The 19,368-nt window shown below is 38.8% G+C and overlaps 1 protein-coding gene across 1 annotated transcript in view; it reads left to right on the forward strand.

The window, feature by feature from the left end:
• Nucleotides 1-16,504, forward strand: part of PLA2R1 (phospholipase A2 receptor 1) — a 45,595-nt gene extending 29,091 nt beyond the window's left edge. Inside the window, exons 18-31 of the mRNA XM_056496473.1 lie at nucleotides 116-180; nucleotides 514-617; nucleotides 1,889-2,031; nucleotides 2,840-2,957; nucleotides 3,650-3,780; nucleotides 4,351-4,486; nucleotides 7,006-7,244; nucleotides 7,782-7,950; nucleotides 8,861-9,001; nucleotides 9,427-9,543; nucleotides 9,908-10,084; nucleotides 10,692-10,721; nucleotides 10,971-11,174; nucleotides 16,250-16,504. Coding sequence (XP_056352448.1) covers nucleotides 116-180; nucleotides 514-617; nucleotides 1,889-2,031; nucleotides 2,840-2,957; nucleotides 3,650-3,780; nucleotides 4,351-4,486; nucleotides 7,006-7,244; nucleotides 7,782-7,950; nucleotides 8,861-9,001; nucleotides 9,427-9,543; nucleotides 9,908-10,084; nucleotides 10,692-10,721; nucleotides 10,971-11,174; nucleotides 16,250-16,341 — 1,866 coding nt within the window. The 3' untranslated portion in view covers nucleotides 16,342-16,504. The remainder of the gene's footprint in view (nucleotides 1-115; nucleotides 181-513; nucleotides 618-1,888; nucleotides 2,032-2,839; nucleotides 2,958-3,649; nucleotides 3,781-4,350; nucleotides 4,487-7,005; nucleotides 7,245-7,781; nucleotides 7,951-8,860; nucleotides 9,002-9,426; nucleotides 9,544-9,907; nucleotides 10,085-10,691; nucleotides 10,722-10,970; nucleotides 11,175-16,249) is intronic.
• Nucleotides 16,505-19,368: the final 2,864 nt, after the last annotated feature.

A 19,368-nucleotide genomic window follows, 5' to 3' on the forward strand; every position in this document is an offset into this window, starting at 1 on the left:
CATTGGAACTCAAAGGAGATGCCATTTGAGTACACAGTCTGACTTTAGGAGTTTGTAAATGCATTGGTAGAAGGGCAAAAACATCTAAACACTTGGCAAAACATTTCTTTTCTAGCTCTCGAGTAGTGATGTTCACTGGTGGATTGGATTGCACGCAGAAAACCTCAGCGATGAGTTTCGGTAAGAGCTCGTGTGCCACAGCTGCTGTGAGTTGTGCTTGGCATGCCCTGTCCCTGTAGGATGGGCCAAAGCAGTTTGGTGTCTGAGTGGGATAGTCAAGAGACAATTTCAGTTCTCATGTAAATGTAATTCAGAATAATATTGCTCTTAATTTATCTCCCTATTGCAATGTTCCTTCTCACAGGGCTGTAAAAGACATTTTTACTGGCCTTGGTCACAGTGGTTGGTTGTTTACTTTTTCCCCTGCATCTCCTTTTGAACCCTTTAATGGAAGGTGTGATTTTAGGTAAGGATAGGAAAAAGTGAAACTTTGTTCTTAATATTTCTGTGCAGCTGGAGAGATGAATCACCAGTAACTTACCAGAACTGGGAAGAAGGGAGGGAAAGAAATCTGCAGAAACCAGGGAAAAGATGTGGCTTCATTTCATCACAAACAGGTTTCTTTTATATTTCCTTTTGCTGCAGTAATTGTGACTTGATTCTGTTGTTGTCCAAAGGGTTTATGTGTTTTTTCATTGCTTTTGAGAAATGAAATCCATATTAAAGGCCTGTTCTATGGTTATATTTTGCATGACTGCTTCTATGATTAAGGAAAGAATAGTGAAATATCACTGACATGATCAGAGACTAGGTTGTAGGTTTTAAAAGTACTTTAATAGTTACAGGTCTCTAATGTCAAAATACAAGGATTCTAGTGCTATTGATACCTCAGCTTTAATTGGACTTTTATGTGGGACAGCAATAATGTTAATGCATTGCTGGTGTTCACAGATACTTTTCTCTTAAACAAATGACCCACATGGACTTAGCAACAATTTTTCCTACATCTGTAAACTGTTTTTCTATCAGCACATGACTTTAAGTACTCAGGTTTCTACCTTATTTTTGATCCCATAGCCAATCTGCCAAGGGATTTTTGGGTGCCATAATTTTGGTGCTAGTCTTTCAATTACGGCCAAGTTCTGTATTTTACCAGGGTGTTAAAAAAAAGTCACAGTGCTGCTGGTTTAGTGATTTCTATAATCTCACAGTGTCTGTTTTCTGATGATCTGCAAGTCACATCATAAAGTAAACGCACCAGGTCTCACAAAAAATAAAAATAGCCAGCTTTGTATTTGTGAGAAGAGCTGAAAAAGAATAATGCAGCTGTAGTTTTGTAATCCCAGCCTCAAAAGTCAAAACTGAAAAAATGTAAAACCTTCATTATTTCCACACATAATCTTGGGGTTTTGATTCATGACTTTTGAAAGTTTGCCATTGCCATATTTAGTATCAGATAAACAGAAGAGATGCACACCCTCCCCCCTCAGTTGGCCAAAGAGCTGGCCAAAAATTTGTTGAGTTTCCTGAAAAGTGTGTTTTCCTCCTAAGCAGGTCAGCATTTTTTATCATCACCTGGATCTTGCCAAAAATTTTCAATGTAAGGAAGTCAAACTATTTTATCTGGAAGGCATCTTTGTTTTTTTTCATAATTTATTTTTCAAATAAATGATTATATAGTCATATGTTATGTTACTTGATGAAATTAAACTGGAAATAACAGTATGTGCCCATGAACCATCAAATCCACTGTAATGCACTATGTCCAAATGTATTTGATGCAGAATTTATTTTTACTCAAACACTAAGCAATATCTTAGCTATCTAAGAAAAACACCCTTTCCAGTTCTCCAACCAGCTTTGAACTGTGATTTTTCTTTTTGCTCAGGACGCTGGGGTGATGAGAACTGTACTGTTTCTCTTCCCTGTATCTGCAAACGTAAAATTCCAAAGAAGATAGAGAAAGAGATTCCAAAAGACCCGAACCAACAAGGAGCATGTCCCAAAGGCTGGTTACATTTTGGATTTAAAGTAAAAGCTTTTTTTCATGCTGTTTCATTGTTCAAAATGCATTCCATATGTAGGACAGAAATTGTACTTAAGGATTACTAAGTATTTGAAGATTTTCTTGCTTTTTGAAAACAGGGCCCTTAGGTTTATAACCACTGACACAGTGACACTGAGATTTATTGCTGTTAAGTAGCTGCCCACACTTTAAGAAGTTGTCTTAACATGTTACTTTAGTTTCAGGGAGTAAATACTCATATATGCAAAAGCTATGCCATTGTCCCTTTGCCATAAAAAGCCTGTCTTTTTTCATAAAGAGCTTCTCTTTTTCACATGTGACAATTCCAAGTGCCTTTTATGATCTCAAAAGAGGTCTCTAACCCCTTGATGTACTAAATAGATCCCTAATTGCTGCTGTCCTCTGAAACATGCTGTTTCAAATTCATTAAAGATAATTATCAGCCAAAGACTATTTGGAATTGAGGGTCAAGAGGTAATTATTTCATCTGGCTTCTCTTAAATGCCTAAGTTCCTTAATAGCAACATGCATTGAGGTGGCTGAATTTATCCCAGTTATCACTGCAGTGACTGCAAGGATAAATTTAACCTCAATTGTTTGCCTTGGAAAAACTGATTTGAATGCAATCCAGATCACAGTTGAAAACTAACACTGAGCATGCTGGAGATGTCCATGGCAGGACAGAAACCCGTGAAATACTTAACATTCAGTAACAGCATGTGAAATGCTTTAGTGATCACTCAGGGACTGATAAATGACTGGAAGAAAACAAGCAAAGCAAGTTTGTTTCTTTGGTTTTGTTTTTTGAAACAGTGCTTTTTAATACAAATTCCAAAGGATCCAGAACATCTGAGAAGCTGGTACTCTGCACAAGAATTCTGCAGTAACCATGATGGGTCACTTGCTATCCTGGAAGATGAACTGGAGCAAGGTGGAGTGCTGAAAATATTGTTGAATAAATAAAACATGATCTTCATTAGAATGCTGTAGTAAACTTTAATCTTGGATACAGATTTAGGGAAGAAGATTGTTCAGCTCTCACCCACGGTTCCACTGCTTTAAACACATTCACGTTTCTCTTTCTCACTTTGCCAGAATTTAAAGGTTCACTGAGATATATGACAGGTACATTTTAAGGAATAATTGCAAATTCTTTTTTGCTTACCACTCTTTAAAAATACTCCCAAAAATGGGATAGCCATTTAAAAATTTGCATTTTAACATTTTTACCTTACTACCTCATTTTTATCTTTTAGTAGTACTTAAAATCTTATCTGTAGTCTGGCACCAGGCTGGAACTGTCAGAGAAATAGATGTCAGCAAATGTGCAAATATTTATGAACCCTATTCATAAAAAACCTGTAGAAAACTTCTTCAATTGGACTGTATTGTGGTTGGACTGGTATTATTAGCTAATGGACTAGATCCCAACCCCATTGACATTAATCCATTTAACTGAATTTGTAGTTAGATGGTACTGAAATGCCACTCATTCTTTTAATAACTATGTAACATCATTAATTGGAAATTAATTTTTTCAATGCTTTTGTGTGTTGCAAGAGACTTCATCTATACCTAAATGCTTACTGGTTTATTTTATTTTGTTTCTGTTTCATTTTTTAGCTTTCATAACGATGAATCTGTATGGGTGGAAAACTAGTGTTTGGATAGGTTTCCAGAGTGATGATTATGAAAAACAGTTGAATGAAAATCCTCAAATGTATTCCAACTGGTCGCCAGTTGAAGTAGTGGATGTGAGTATTTTCAGGGGGGTTGTGACAGTGAGAAGTTGGTTTTATGCATAAAAATCATGACTTCCAGAAGACAGGACCAAAATTGTTACAGCAGTTTAGGCTGAACTTACTTTTTGCAACTTCAAAAACCTGTGGGCACGGTTTTACAGGCACAACTAGAAGTAACAAACAAGGCACCATCAAGACAGACATTTACATAATTTGTGGCTCTACTCACATTCTCGTGCAGCTAGTTTTAAGCAGCAAAGTTGGAATCAAGTAGTTAGTATTAGATGCTTGGTCTGAGCAAAGTTTAGGAACAAGATTATGAATTTCCTACTTTAATACATTGTTTTACAACGTGTTAGTCCCAATTGGAGTTAGCATTTTGGTTTTGTTCACTGAAAGCTTGTGACTTTTTAGTTATGAGGTCATTGTTTCAATTTGTATTTATGGGACTGTTCATTGTTCTACCTAAATGTTTGTTATAGAAACTTTGAGATAATTATTCTCCTCAATTTGGTGTAATCATTATGCATTGTTTTACACAGTGTACTTTTAAATTAATATAAGGTTCTGTGTTGATTGCAGAGAGAGCATTTTAACATTCAAGATCAACTTCCACTGTGTACACTGGTATCAAATAACCCTAATTTTTTTTTTACTGGAAAATGGTACTTAGAAGACTGTCAGAAGAATTATGGGTTTGTCTGCCAAAAGACTCAGGGTAAGGTTTTGTCTTGCTTTGCTTCTGTGCTCTCTTCTTACTGTATGGAATTTGTCTTACTTTGTTTTTATCCAGAAGCAGCTTTTTATAAGTGCCTCAAAAACAAGGAACGTAAAAAATATTCTGAGTTTGCTGTTTAGACAGGCTAGGTCTACACTGTTTAATGGATCAGTAGCTGAGATATAGAAGTAATTGCTAAAAAATATTCTGTTATTAATTTTTCCTCCTAACTTTGAGTATTCTGTAGTGCATCTTTGAATTAGAAACAGAGATGAAATTTCATGTCTTCTCTCATGGCTGCAGAATAACCACATGAAATTACAAAAGGCTAAAACCATGGTGATTTTGATGAAAATACGATTTAGGGTGGGGGGCAGCGTTGTATTGCACTCACTGGTTGTTTTGTATGTTCACTGAATGGTTTGTTCTGTACTCCCCCCAGTTGTGGAGTTGATTTTGTCCTCCCTGGCCCCTCCCCATTGGCAGGATCCCATTGTCAGCCAGCAGACTAGTTGAAATCTGTGAAACTTATACATATTCATTCCATTTCCCCAAACTCATACATATATGCTAAACATTCCTGTGAATTCATTTGCATATTCAAATCACTTCTTGGAGCTTATTTACGTTTGAGTAGGGGTCTTTTGAGGGTCTCTGGTGGCCATTTGGGGAACATCCCATTCCTTTAATTACCTTTTTTTTGGTCATAGCCCTCCAAAAACGTTTCTTTTCTTGGAATGAATCCCAATGATGTGGGCTGCTCAAGATATACCTTGGTATCAGTCTTTAAGATGACCACTTGCACACATTAGCACTGTTGGTTAAAGCTAAAGGAATTCACAAGACTTAAAGTCTCTTTGTTACACTTGAAGGTTTTCCCAGCAGGGAGGTGAATCTGAGTGGCCCATGGGCCTGGCTGTACTGAGCTTGGCACTGCCCCGTGCACAGCAGAGTGCTCCTGGCTTAAATGGACCATCCTGCCTCCCCAGTGGGACACCCGTGGCACTATCCCAACCCATCAGGCAGTTCAGCAGAGAACTTCCCTGCATTTTTTTGCCTCCTGCTTTATTTATTTATTTATTTTCATCAAATTAATGTCACTTTCTGCAGCTTTTTACAGGCTGTGTCAGCTTTGTGAAGGGTCAAGTGAACACCAGACCAAGGAATTTGCAGGAGGAAGAGCAGAGAAGCAAGGAAAGGAGCGTAGTGAGACTGCCTCTTGCTGGCAGTAGTGAACTGCTAAATTTGCTCAAGTATCCAAACAAATGTGTCAGTTCCTGGAAAGATGAGCTGGTGCTTTGCTTCTGCCATCCTGCCTGCATTCCATTCACCCTTTTTGAATTATTTTCTGAAGGAGACTAAAATGAAAGAATGCAGCAGGGGATTTGAACTGAGTTCTGATCTTTCAGTGTTGCTTGACTTGTGTCAGTGATATACAGCATTTTCTGCCTTTTTTTAAAGCAGTGAAAGCTGGAACAGAACAGGGTGCTTCACTTAGCTTAAGAGCAGAACTTTTTTCTTGCTTAGAAATTTCTAGTTTTAAATGGTTTGTGAATGACTAGTAATAAATTCATTTACTGTTTTAAAAAGTTTGTTTTCACTCCTCTTTCTCTCTTAGTCATAAAGGGAATCAAGTCTGAAAAGGTCTTTGCTATGTCATAGCAAAGCAACCACTTCATTTTGTAATCACACAGAAGCTTTACAATGAGAAATAATTAATCTAAATTGACAAAGAGGATCAAAACTGCCTCATTTTTTGAAGTACATTGGAAGTATTCACACACATTAGCAAAGGCATTTCCTTCCTGTAAGAGAGTGAGTGAAGCAGCATCACAGACTGGGAGACTCTCTCTGTCTTCCTTAAAGCTAAGAGCCCTGTTTCTTCTTTTCATTGTTTTGGACATTGCTGTGTTAGTTCATCATTAAAAAGAGATTTATGTCTCCACAGAGAGTATTTCTGTTTAAGTGCCACACTGTGTTCTTCCTGCCTTGGCTCATGGGTATTAAAGATGAGCTTGAGAAGCTCCCAGGGATGCACTTTGTTATCCTATTGGCTGTATCACTTATTTGGGGCCAGGCCTTATGATTTAAGCTGATTGTGGAGATTATTAATAATAATAGCTCAAAAAAGAGGTAATCTAAATAACATGCAGGGTATCTGGGGTTAAAAACACTCTGCAGCCCACTGCTACTGGACATTTGGGATATGCCCAGATCCCAGGTGATTTCTTACTGACCTCCAAAGGTGCAGTCAGTGGAACTAACCTCATTCACATTTGGGTTTTTTTAAATATGTCAAACTCAGCCATTCATGTAATGAGTTTTGTGATAGAATTTCAGATACTGTTCTAGTAGTCATTGTCTTTTTCTTTTCTAAATTTCACAGTGCCTTCCTAAAACCAAGGACTTTGCAATTTTTAAATTTGTTTGTAACGATAGTTCTGATTTTTTTGGGTGCTGCTCAGCTGTGATCAAGTTGTCTCTTTTTAAAACAAGTTCTTCGTTTTTGTTTATAACAGATATATCCAGACATGTTATCAATGCATCTGATATGTATCCCGTGCCAGACACTTTAGAATACGGAAACAGAATGTATAAACTAATAAGTGGGAATTTCACATGGTCTTCAGCCTTACAAGCCTGCATGGCAAACAGTGCAGAGCTGGTGAGCATCACAGACCAGTACCACCAGGCTTTCCTCACGGTCATGGTCAGCCGGCTGGGATACAGCCACTGGATCGGGCTCTTCACTGCCGACGTACGTAGCAAACCTGCCAAGGAGACTTCCCAGTGACAAGCTAGTGAGCTGTGTCATTGATCTGAAGTCACAGGGAGTTTGCATCTGGAGATGAAACCCTGGAAAATTTGAGTCTTAAACTTTCCTTTTTTTTTTTTTTTTTTTTTTTTTTTTTTTTCTTTTAACGTGATGTGCGAGTCCAGTGAGAGTGAGTTTGGTACAACAACTACTGAAACGAAAAGCCATAGAAAACTTTTGAAAGCATGGGGAAAAAAAATCTCTTGTAATACTGACATTGAAATTTGATTGTTTCATTCATAGTAGCCCAATGGCCCAAATAACTGCTTGCTGAAAACAGAAAATTAAATGTAGTTTGTAGTCTCCCAAAAGTGAGTTGGGAGGATCCTTGCCTCTTCTTTTTGTTGATCCTTGCTAGGCCTTTAGAGAATTAAGACACTCTGTAATTTCCACCAAAATAAGATGATTAATTCATATGGGGCTAAAGTATATAAAAAAGATAACCTGAAATTTGTTTTAACCTGAAATTTGTTTTGGCAGAATGGGCTTAACTTTGAATGGTCAGATGGGACCAGGTCTTTGTTCACCTTCTGGGAAGACAACGAGTCCCAGGCCTTTGGCAGCTGTGTTTACATTGATACCTCAGGGCACTGGAAAAGTGCAAATTGTGAACAATTTCTGCAAGGAGCAGTTTGCCATGTGCCACCTAGTAAGTCAGTCAAGGTTTATATATTAAATCTTTGCATCTGCAAATGTGTATACTGGCAGTGGAAATATGTGAAAGGAGGTTAATTGGTTAGAGGGTAAGCAATGTTAAGCAAGGATGACTAGTACTTAAAACTGAAGTATATTTCTTTGTATTTCCTATTTGTGAAACCATTTTTTTCCAATAAAATATTGGCCATCAGATCTGATCTGTAGGAGAATGGAAAGAGAATTTTGATAATAGAAAAGAAACAGGAAAATTACTTACTCTGTCTCTTCAGTGAACACTACATTATCTGTGAAAAATGAGGATTGCTAATGACCTAGCTCGAAGGGAAATAAATCCAGTTTGCTGCAATTAACTGTGGGATGGGAGAAGGGAAGCATTTAGAGCAAAGTGAAAAATTAATCCTATCTTCATTGATGAACACATTAAAGACTGTGCAATTTTTTTTTTAGTGAAAGTAAGAATATTCCTCTGTATCCTAATATAGGTTGTGTTTCCTGCCATGCTCTGTCAGTCATCTGGGCTTCAGTTATATCCAGAATTCAGTTCTGAAACTCCATTCAGTGCCAGACTGCAGGGTCTTGTGGCAGCATCCAGTTCTTCAAATACTTCAAATACATTCAGCAGTGTTGGTCTCCTGGGCCCCTGGTTAGCTCATGACCTCCTCTGCACATCACTGTCAGTTAGATTGTCCTGATCCTGCTGTAATCCAGCAAAGCTTTTGATCAGAAATAAAACCAACTGTACTCATTTAATACAAATCTATGCAACCACTAGATTTTCACTTCAAAAAAATAGAGGCAATAACACAATAACATGCTTATTAGCATTACTCCAAAACAGTGTGTGGAATGTTATATTAATGTGTATTTTGTTGTGCCAATAAAGCTGTGCTGTTTCTTCACAGAAAAGAAACTCAATGCCTATAAAGGCTTATGTTCAGAAAAAACTGTACCCTGGATCAAATTCAAAAACAGTTGCTACAGCTTTTCCACAGTTCTGCAGGGCATGAGTTTTGAAACAGCATATGAGGTCTGCAAAAATCAAGGTAAGTGATTATTTTGTAGCTACCAAATGTCATTGTGATATCTTAAATCAATATTTATTTTCTGAAATGACTGAAATCATGGCATATGTTTTCTCTGTTTCAAGATAACGATAGTGGAACTCGTAAGCCAACTATGAAGTTGGAAGTAGCATGCAACAAAAAAATGTTCCCTTCTGTGTGAAAATACTGGTTTCTCCAATTAAACATGAACATTTTTCCCTTCAAATTTGTTTTAAAGTCATGTGAGAACAGTTTTGTATTTGCTTGAGCATTTTCACATTAATTACAAATTTAAGAACTTATAATGTATAACCAGACTTTTCAAGCTCTTCAATTTAAGACTCATAGTGTTAACTTTTTGAAATACAATATTGCATTTTAATGGCATGGATTGCTTAAAAATTTGTTCTGTGTTTAATTTGAAGGATCAAATCTTCTGACTATTCAAGATGAAGATGAAAATGCCTTCATTTTGGAAGAACTACACAATTTTGGTTATTCTGTACAAATGGTTTGGTTGAACATTCTGCTCGTTACAGATAGTAAGTTTGGGGAAGAACAGAACTGCATGTAGGAATCTGGTTTGTGTTTTGGTTATTTTCCAAAAACGATTTCCAGTAACCATTTTTCAAAACACTTTTGTCTTTTGAGATTTTGTTCACTGATTTGTGCCTGTTTATGAAGTAGGAAAACCAATGAGTTTTGGTTACCAGTATTAACCAATGAGAAATTGTTACCAGTATTCTGAATACTCAATATGCATATATGCATGTAAATACCTTTTTTTTTCCTATATCCTGGTATTCTGTAATACTGTATTTTCATGTGAGGGTAAATCTAACTGAAACAGAAATATTTCTCAGAATACTGTTCTATTTTGCAATATTTTTCAACTTCTGCCCATAGATGAGACAGTCTACTGGTTTGATGGTTCTCCTTTAAATTATTCTAACTGGGGCATCAGAGAGCCTGAATTTGATAATCTCAAAGGGAATTTCTGCATCAGCTTGAGGACCACAGATGGAGTCTGGCAATTATCTCCATGCAGTGAAAAAAGGGGTTTTGTATGTAAAATGGATGCAGGTATGTGAGTCCATAAAAGAAGGCAGTTCTGTCCTTATAACCATTATTTTACTTGTTCCTTGTTGCTTGCTTACTTGGTGTCAATTTTCCTTTAATTAGTTCTGTCCCTTGGCATTGAGGAAAAAAGCCCCAACCCTCTAAAAGCCCCAGGCAGCTGGGGTGACCTCTGTTTGGGGGACCTGGGCAGCCACTGCCAGCTGCAGGAGCCTTTCTGTGCATCAGGGTGACCTCCACAGCCCCCAGGGAGGGCAGGGCACAGGGCAGCTGTGAGCCCATACAAAATCCCTCAACCACTGCTGAACACACTACCCAGATCTGCCTCTGCATGGTTCTGTTCATGAATTTGTACTTTAAAAAGTAGGTAAATGCTGCTGCTCACCCTTACACAAATGTCAATTAGTATATTCCACCAAATTAAGGGGATTTTAAATAACATACTAGATTGTGTTTAACTTGGCTAGTAGGAATAACATTGACATTAGTCAAATTAAACAAAGAACAGCCTATTCTTTTTGTGTTTAGATTATTTTCTCAATATCCATTTTTAAGTGAATATACATAATAATCTCTGTGGGTCATTTTGTGACTGTTCTGGATTTTGTTTCAGATACTGATACAACAGAATCCTCTGAAAAAGGTAAACTCTGTACTTATTTTTTATAAGGAATAATACACATTTTGGGCTGATATTTTGTGAGATAATATTTTCACTGTTACACCTGTAATTTGAAATATGTGACACATAAGGAGTAGTAATGTTTTCCTTAAAAGAGCTATATGTTTATATTTCAAATTACTTGTAATTGTAGCTATATTTAATAACAATTAATTAATAATTAATTAATAGGAATTAACAATAATAACAATTTCTGTTCTTCCCTTTCAGCATCATACAGTGGGCTTGTAGCTCTGGCTGTTCTTGTGACATTGATGATGTTGGCTGCCATTTCCCTTTTCCTGTGGTGCCTGCACAAAGAGAATAACGAACTCTTCCGCAGGATCCTCTGGGTCAGGAACGCCTATTTGCCACAGATTAATGCTGACAGTCCTGCTTTGGAAGAAAGTATCCTCATTTCTGACTTTGAGAAAAGTGAGAACGATTAATTGATCAGAAGTAGCAAGTGTTCTTGTGTTTTGTGTGAAATTTCACAACCAACAGTGGTTTTCTCGTTCTCGGGAATCCCTTGGGGTGCCTGAGAAACCCTCGTGGCCATCAGTACCAATGCTGGAGGAGCTCCCTACTCTGGAGAGCTTTTGCTTTTTGGCAGGATGAGGTGAGGATGCAAGGCAGAGCCATGGAGAAAATTTCTTCTCTGGGATAAGCCAGGAATTGAAAATAAACCTCCAACCACTCGCTTGGAGCAGTCATGTTTGAGGTCTCAGAGCAGTGGGCATTTTCATGCAGCTTTTTCCTTTGGGAATGTTTGGGCCCTTGTGTTTTCTTTTTATACTTTGCAGAACCTGCTTATGAGCTGGCATTAAAATTTGGCCTTGAATTTAGGAGCTCTGGAATATATGCCAAGAATTATGAGAAAGACTTTTTTTTCTTTTTTTCCCCTGGTAAAATGAACAGTTATTTTTTTGACAATAGATTCTTGCCACATTGATTTCTGAGCTTGCAGGAAGATGAAGTCACTCTTGACTTGAGACTGCCAGAGTTTTGGTAGTTTGGCCTGTGATGCCTAGTTCATGTTATAAAATAAATTAGTCTAGAGATATAATGGCATATGGGCTTTGTCATCCTGAACGTACTATATGGGAGATGCCTCCAGCATCCCATTAAAGATTTAGCTATGTCATCTCTCACCTAGATTATATCAGACATGGAATCCCATCAGCCTTCATTAAAAATGTTTTCAAGCAATATGTGTTTGAAGAAAAAGCTGCTGTTATAAATCTTTCTGAAGTATGGAACAAATGGCTTTCCTGCTCACCCACAGTGTTCCTGTGAGCAGTGTTCGTGGACATTCTTGCTGAGACCCTGCTCTCCAAAGTGAAGGGCAACATGTGGGAGCCACATTGCTGTTTCCAAAGGGGGCTGGTCTTCTATGTAGCAGATGCTTTCCCTTTCAGTGTTTGTACCAAGGTGCTAAGAAAGATGAATTTTGCTGACCTGTTGCTCTGCAGGCTGGTGGTTGTGAAGGAGCAGCTCAGGTCTCTGTGCTGTCTCAGTTGCCACAGCCCAGGACAAAAATGTTTACTCTCCCTGGGATTCCCACCACCCCAACCAGTCCTCCACCTGCCTCTCTGAAAACACCTGGGAGCTTTTCATGGATTTTTTTTTTTTTAATTTTTATTTTTATTGCAGTCTGGAAAAACAAGTGTTTAGTGATTTTTACTTCACAATGAATTTAGTGTCGTTTCCACCATCTCTAAAAGCTGCTGCATTTGTTGTTGTGTTTCTCAGTTTCCTTGTTTTAAGGTGACTCATTCTAAAAATTTTGCAAGAGCCCTGAGATGGAGGTTTGTTCCTCAGACTTAAGGAAGCAGCTGAGGCCAACTGAAATGCTTTTATACAATATTTGTGCACATGCAGAGGAATGTATGACTGCCTCTTAGTCAGATTTCACATGGCCAAAAATTGCCTGTTCATGCCATAATTTTGTGTAGGGCTATTTTTAAAAATTGTTTCGTACACAGAATATTTCTGTGCTGGTTTACAGAACTGGTTTCCTTTTTTGATGAGTGCTAAGGTTGTAGCTATCACAAGTTCTTAATTTGAATTTTTTCTATCATATAAAATATAAATAGCTTTTCTTAATACATTCTTTCTAGGGGTTTGACCCCATACATTAGGCTTCAGTAATATTTTTCAAGTTTTGGTTTAATCCTCTGCTTTTATCTATTGGACTGATTTTATTTGTAGTTCACTATTAGAGTTTGTGGACTGCAAATTTTGAATACAATTGCCAGATAATCTGTTGTTTATATGTATTAACTGTGATAGCTTTTTACCACCAAAAGAAAAGGAAAAAAATCTTATGACCTCTTCCTTCCCTTTGTCTGTTTCACCTATTCAAACTACAGCTGGAGGAACTTAAACCAACAAACCCCCTTCATCACATTCACTGAGAACTTTGTAAATGCTGTCTTCTTACAGTACAGCAAGCAGAGTGGTTTGCAGGGAGGTTTTTGTTTGCCAGGAGTGAGCTGTGTCATCTCTGAGGACAGGTATTTATTGGGCTGCAATGCTGTCGACAGTTATACAGAGTCTGGTCAGATTTTGATGTGGATAATGAAGTTGTATTTTTTCACAAAACTTGACATAGATGTTTTATCAATTTTTCCTTGAGGTATGTTTTGTTCCTGAAAATATATCTAAAGGGTAATGGCATAATCAATAAATTTAACTTCAAAAAAGTGATTGTTGGTTGATGTTGATGTAGATGGGCTTGTATCGAAGAACAAAAATTTCAAGCAGTGTTTTCTTCCTACTTTGAAGTGGTTTTGAAGGAGCAGACCCTTAGATATTTATTTTTAAATCTTTCATCATTTAACTTTTTATAACTGCAGATATTATTAACTCAAGAATGTAATCAATGATTGCTTTCTAGTCTTCCTTCTGGATTTTGTAATCAATGGCTTTCAATTGTTTTTCCCTAATCAGATGTCTCCTGCACTGTCCCTGATCAGAGTATGTGGTGACTGTGTTTTTATTGACCTTGATGACATTGGTAGTGAGATTCTGCATTATATCAACTGGAAAATTAAAGTGTGACTAATAGTTATCCATGCTGTAACGTTTCTTGAATCTTTCCCCAGCTTTACTAAGAGGAGAGGCTTTAGTGTCTCCTAAGAGCAGTGGCCAGGCTTTGCACTGGCTCATCCTGTGTGGACAGCTGGCTCCAGCCTCCTCTCAGGCTGTGTGACTGGACCAGACCTGGGCACTGCACGTGATCTCCACACCACTCTCTGGGTGGTCTGAGCCTTTCCCAGGGCATGGATGAAGATGCCCAAAATGTGTGTGCAAGAGGTGCTGGAAGGAGGTTGGGAGCCAGAGCACCAGCAGTAAGGATGGTGGATGGAATCATGGCATTAATTTACAGATACTCTCCCAGCCTACTGCTATGCCCTGCAATAGTGAGCTGAGGCCACCAGGGATGAGTGATGGGCTGGAGGAATTTTCCAGCTGAATTGTGGAAGGGGTGTTGTGTGGGAGCCTATTTGTACATACCACAAATGAGGTACATGGACTGCAGCACAGCACCTTCCATGGTTAGCACCAACAGGTACATGTGTCAGGGTTAGGGTTAGGGTTAGGGTTAGGGTTAGGGCTTCAACAGGGCTTGAATAGGCAAGTGAATGTTGGGGGGCTTTTACCATGCTAGCTTCTTTCAATTTTCTTACCCAAAGAGAAATGTTACATCTTTTCATGCCACATCTTTCTTGGGGAATATAAGGGTGGCCTCACCAGAGACAGGTAGGTACATTCAGGTCAGCATGACAGACTTTGTCTGCAAGATATTAGGATTTGTTAAAACTCCATCTGCTTGTCTTTGCAGATGCCATTGCAGGAGGAAATTTATCTCCTGGTCCCTTTAGCAATTCTTACAGCATGTCTGAGGAAAAGATGTTCAGTGCAACTTCCACATCCCAGGTGGACACAAGTCTGTGATGGGAACATTTGTATGCTGGAGATGCCCAGCATGACCAGACACAGTAAGGGTTGTTGTGGTGCAGGGTTTTAAGTGGGCAGCATGACTTCACAGCAAAGTCCTTTCTGGCTCTGCCTCTCCCAGGCAGTGCCCTTCCTTGTGCAGGGACCCTCCTCCTTCTGCTCTCCTGCCTCTGCTACCTTTGCACACACCCTTCTGCAACTGGGGCATGGGGGAGCCATGGGCTGATTGAAATCTCTGCTGTACAGTCCAGAGGGACCATAGGGAAAAAATCGGGGTTTGTATACTCTGCTCCCATTGCAGAAATTCCCATTTAATTTAACCCCCTACCTTTTTCTTTCATCGTGTTACCCCTCCCTCAGTGTAGTAACAGGCATCCTCAGTCTCTTGTAATAATAAACCCACTCTAATGAAAACCATGGCATGTACTTCCTCCAGGGCATTTACTTCAGCAACTGGGATCTAAATCCTCAACTGAAAAAAAAAAATAAAAAAAATAAATAAAAGAGTCCTCTACTTGAGCTATAATAGTATTTCCTTTGGCAACTGGTGGAATGCTGGTTTTAAACCCCTGCAGGCAGCAGTGATATCTTACAATCTGGTGCAGCCCTGATGCAGATGTGTGAGTGACCATCAGGAGCAAACCCACAGGCATCCTTGCTGTCCTGAATGGAATTAAGGTGGATCGCGGTGCTTGGAAGCACAGTCAGTCTCGGTCTGGCCAGTAGATGGTAGTGGTGCACTCAGAGCTGACAAAACGAGATGTGCAGGAGAAAATATCACAGGGATCTGCTCTGGATCCTTTAGAAGTTTAGTTAAACAAACAGCAAAAGTCCCCAGTCACAGGACAGCAAATAGCAGTGTGGGTTCTGAGCCCTGGCCACAGCGTTACAAAACTGTGTTTGGACAGCTTGCCAAGCCTCAGTGTTCCTTCTCAACTACTTTAATGGGATGCATTGAAATGCCTGGAAAGGGATAGTGCAAGTCCTTACATTGGTGTGTGGGCTTTTCATTTCTATGGTGAGTAAAGTGAAAATTCACTTGGATTCCTAAGTAAGAAATAATTAAGCATATAAAAAATAAGCATATAATGTATAATAAATAAGCATATAATAAATACTTAAGCATAATAAATAAGTGTAGCTTTTTAGTATATTTTGATTCTGGAGCCTTTCATGGAAAGGCAATTCACTGAAAATGTTTCAGCCATGTATCTCTCTAGATTTAATATTTTATTTCTTGACTGTAAGAGTGCAGGCATTTTTTTTATAGGAAATGGAAAATTTAGACATAGAAGTGACTGCATAAGTAATCATTCCACTGCACTGTTGAAAGCAGATTTATTTTCTCCTTCTCCCAATTTATTCTCTAGCTTGCTCAAAGCGTAGGAGTTCCTGATCCCTTTCTATATCCATTATATATGCAGGATGAGCATTATTTGGATTTAGATCTTAGAAAATTAACCATAAAAAAGTACACTGAGATAATTCTGTAATAAAGCCTCACTTCAAAGCCTTAGTTCTTATAATCTTATTTCCTTACACTGCAGCTTTTCCAACACTTTCCCAGTCCTCCTGTGATGAAGCAGCTGCATTTGTCAAAGGAAGTGTACTAGACCCAGCCTCCAGTACTTATGAGTAACACCATGGTAATTTATAACTATGGAAGTGATTCTCAACTGCAATTGTTCCCAAAAGTGCACAGCTAGGAAACAGCAAAAATACTTCTACCTTATCCTACTTTTTGCTCAACCTCAGCCTAAAGACAAAATTTCTACTATGGTTCTCAAAAAAAAAAAAAAAAAAAAAAATCTTGAAAACATTTTCTTTTAGTGAGCACAACAGCTAAACTTGTAGATACAAAATAAATCTGAAATTCAGAGTGGGCCAAAAGTTCCTCTCCTCTGCATGTTAGCAAAGGAAAAATAGGGAACAGAAAGGCACAAAACTAACAGCCTATTGCATACAGGGGTGGATGGCAGCAGCAGTGGGGGGGTTGGCACTGGGTACATGAAAGCCTTCCACCACCACTGTGTGGACCAGGAGAGAGAAATAGCTGAAACATGGGAGAACAATCTTTTCAGATTTTTAAAGATGGATGCTCATGTTTAGAAATTAAGTTTCTGTTTATTTTGTATAAAAAATCCTTTTTTTTTTTAATTTTTTTTAACTGAATACTGAAAATTATCCCAATAAATAAATACTTTCCTCTTTTGTAGCTATTTATTCAGGTCATTTGTTCTAAAGTATGATCTCAGGTCTTTGATCCCAGCCATAACCTGATTAAATCTGTTTTGCCACTTATTTCTACCATAAACCTGCATGTGCTGTAGATGAGAAGCCCCTGGAAAGTCCCACAGAGCTGAGAACAGACAGACTCCACCTCAGCAGCAGCTTTGGGCTGCATTGCTTCACTGACACTGGATTTGGGACACCATCTCAGAGCTTGATGCTTCCAGGTTCATTGAGGTATGCAAGCAGAATCCCTAACAAAGTACACAGAATTTTAATATAAAGTAAAAGGATATTCTAAGTCATGCAAGGCTTCATTTGTTATGGCTCCAATCCAAATCTGCTTTGTATTAGTTTCTTTTGGTAAGCTACTCTTCATGCTAGCAGATTTACTGTTATGTACCTGAAATCTGACAACTGTCTCAAGGCTTACATCACCTAGGCATAATATTTCTGATATTTAATATTCAAGAATACCAGAAGGATTCTTTCTGAAAAGGTAAGAAGGTAAAATTTCTGCTGCTGCATATCATGCCCCATTAGTCTTGTGGGATGAAAAGTATGTTGAGGGGCAAATTGAATTACTTTATTTATTGTTTCAAAAGCAAACCTAAAAGATGGAATTATACATATGGGATACATATGGGATACAAGAGACATGAGCTACCATTCACTTAAATGTGGAAAAGCATCAGAAGAGCTCTGTGAGGCTTTCCATCTGGAAAGAACAGATATTTAGAATACCTGCAGAAATAGTGGCTACTTTACCTGTTGAAATACTTGTATAGGTAGCAGAGTGGCTGTTCCCCTCTCACCATGTCCAGGAATGCAGCTGATGGAGCCTCTATCCCTGCAGGATCCTGGAGTGCCTGTCTCACTGACATGGCATCTCTGGAGCACACACACCACGTGTCAGGGTACCTGGGTGTAGTTTAGAAGAAGGAAGGAAGCTGATGTGGGCTCTTTTGTTCATCTTCTCCTTGACCATCCACCCCCATCCCCTAGCATTCCAGAATCTAGTCTGGGTTGAGGATATGGTTTTTCATTATTGCTATTATATAAATAATTTGCTTAATCCTTGCCTGATTGAAAGAATGTAAAGTTGAAGTTGGGTGAGTCTCAGCTGCTCTTACAGGCTGTTCAACCACTTGCTCTGATGTAGCACAAACCAAACCCTCATGGAAGGAAAGACGAAAGGAAGAGCTGTTCACTGGTGAAAGCAAAAGTATAAAGAGAACAGGGAACAGTTATTCATGCTATTTGGGAAGACTAGAACAAGAAGTGAGTGAACCACAGCAGGAAATACTTGATAGGTAACTGTGGGGATAGCTGGGCTGACAATTAGCAGCCAGTGTAAGTGATGGGGTCAGTGTGCACTGTTACAGTCACTAACTGTGATTTAGAAACAAACAAATCAATCCACCACTGCTGCCGAGGATTTGATTCACAGCACTGCTGGATGGCTCTTTCAGGTCACTCTGGGTAAAGATGAATAAGCCTAACCTGAAAATACTGGTGTGTATATGTTTGTGGGACTGCTGATGCATCTTCCCTCTGCCTCCTAGCCCAAACCTACCTTCCAACTTTCTGACCCAAACAAGTATTCAGCAACAAGAATTCAGGATCTCTGGGCACAAATTCCATGCTGCTGGGACATAAGAAACACCTCCACTTAAATTTGTGCTTCCCCTTTGGATAGAAGAAGTTGTTTCAAAATTAGTGAAGCTGAATCATCCAATTCATCTGCTACAGCAGCCAGTGGGACACAGGCACCCCACCTGCCCTGGGTACCAAAAATCCAAATATAGGGTAAAGGATGTGAAGCTCCAGAATCACTACATAAAGAGCACAAAAATAGAAGGATATATGCAAAAAAAATTAATTTTTTTTGCTTTTGTTCCTTTGATATTATTTTTTTTGTTTGTTTGGGTTGTTTTGGTTTTAGCCCTTGAAGTCACAGACCCAGATGATGGGATGCCTGATGATCTCTTTACTCAGGCTGTACTTTGAGGATGTTTCTGTGATGCACCTTTGAGTGGTCCAGTTGCCTCAGTGAGTCTGAGCTGGACCCCAGGTGGGGACAGCCTGTGGGGAGCAGCAGCAGTCCTGCCTGCTAAGCAGAATGCAAACTCCCCTTTCTTCCTCTTGTGTAACATGGCAGGGGAAACCTCATCTTCCTGCACAACAACTGCCTGGTTCAAAGCACTGAGGTCTGACTGACTGGCACCACAGCTTTTGGCACGCTTACAAATATCTGTCCCTAGCTCTATGTGGATCTGCTGAAGTAGATCTGTGTCCAAATCAGGTTCAAGAGCTGTGGGATAGACTGCAAAGCCCATGATGCTTAAAGCAAAGCCTAGGCTATGAGAAAGGGCAGGAATGGTTGACCCCAGTTCTACCAGGATTAAAAAATCATTTAAAAATTTCCTTTATAAAA

Source organism: Oenanthe melanoleuca, chromosome 7, assembly GCF_029582105.1.
Source record: "Oenanthe melanoleuca isolate GR-GAL-2019-014 chromosome 7, OMel1.0, whole genome shotgun sequence".
Lineage (NCBI taxonomy): Eukaryota > Metazoa > Chordata > Aves > Passeriformes > Muscicapidae > Oenanthe > Oenanthe melanoleuca.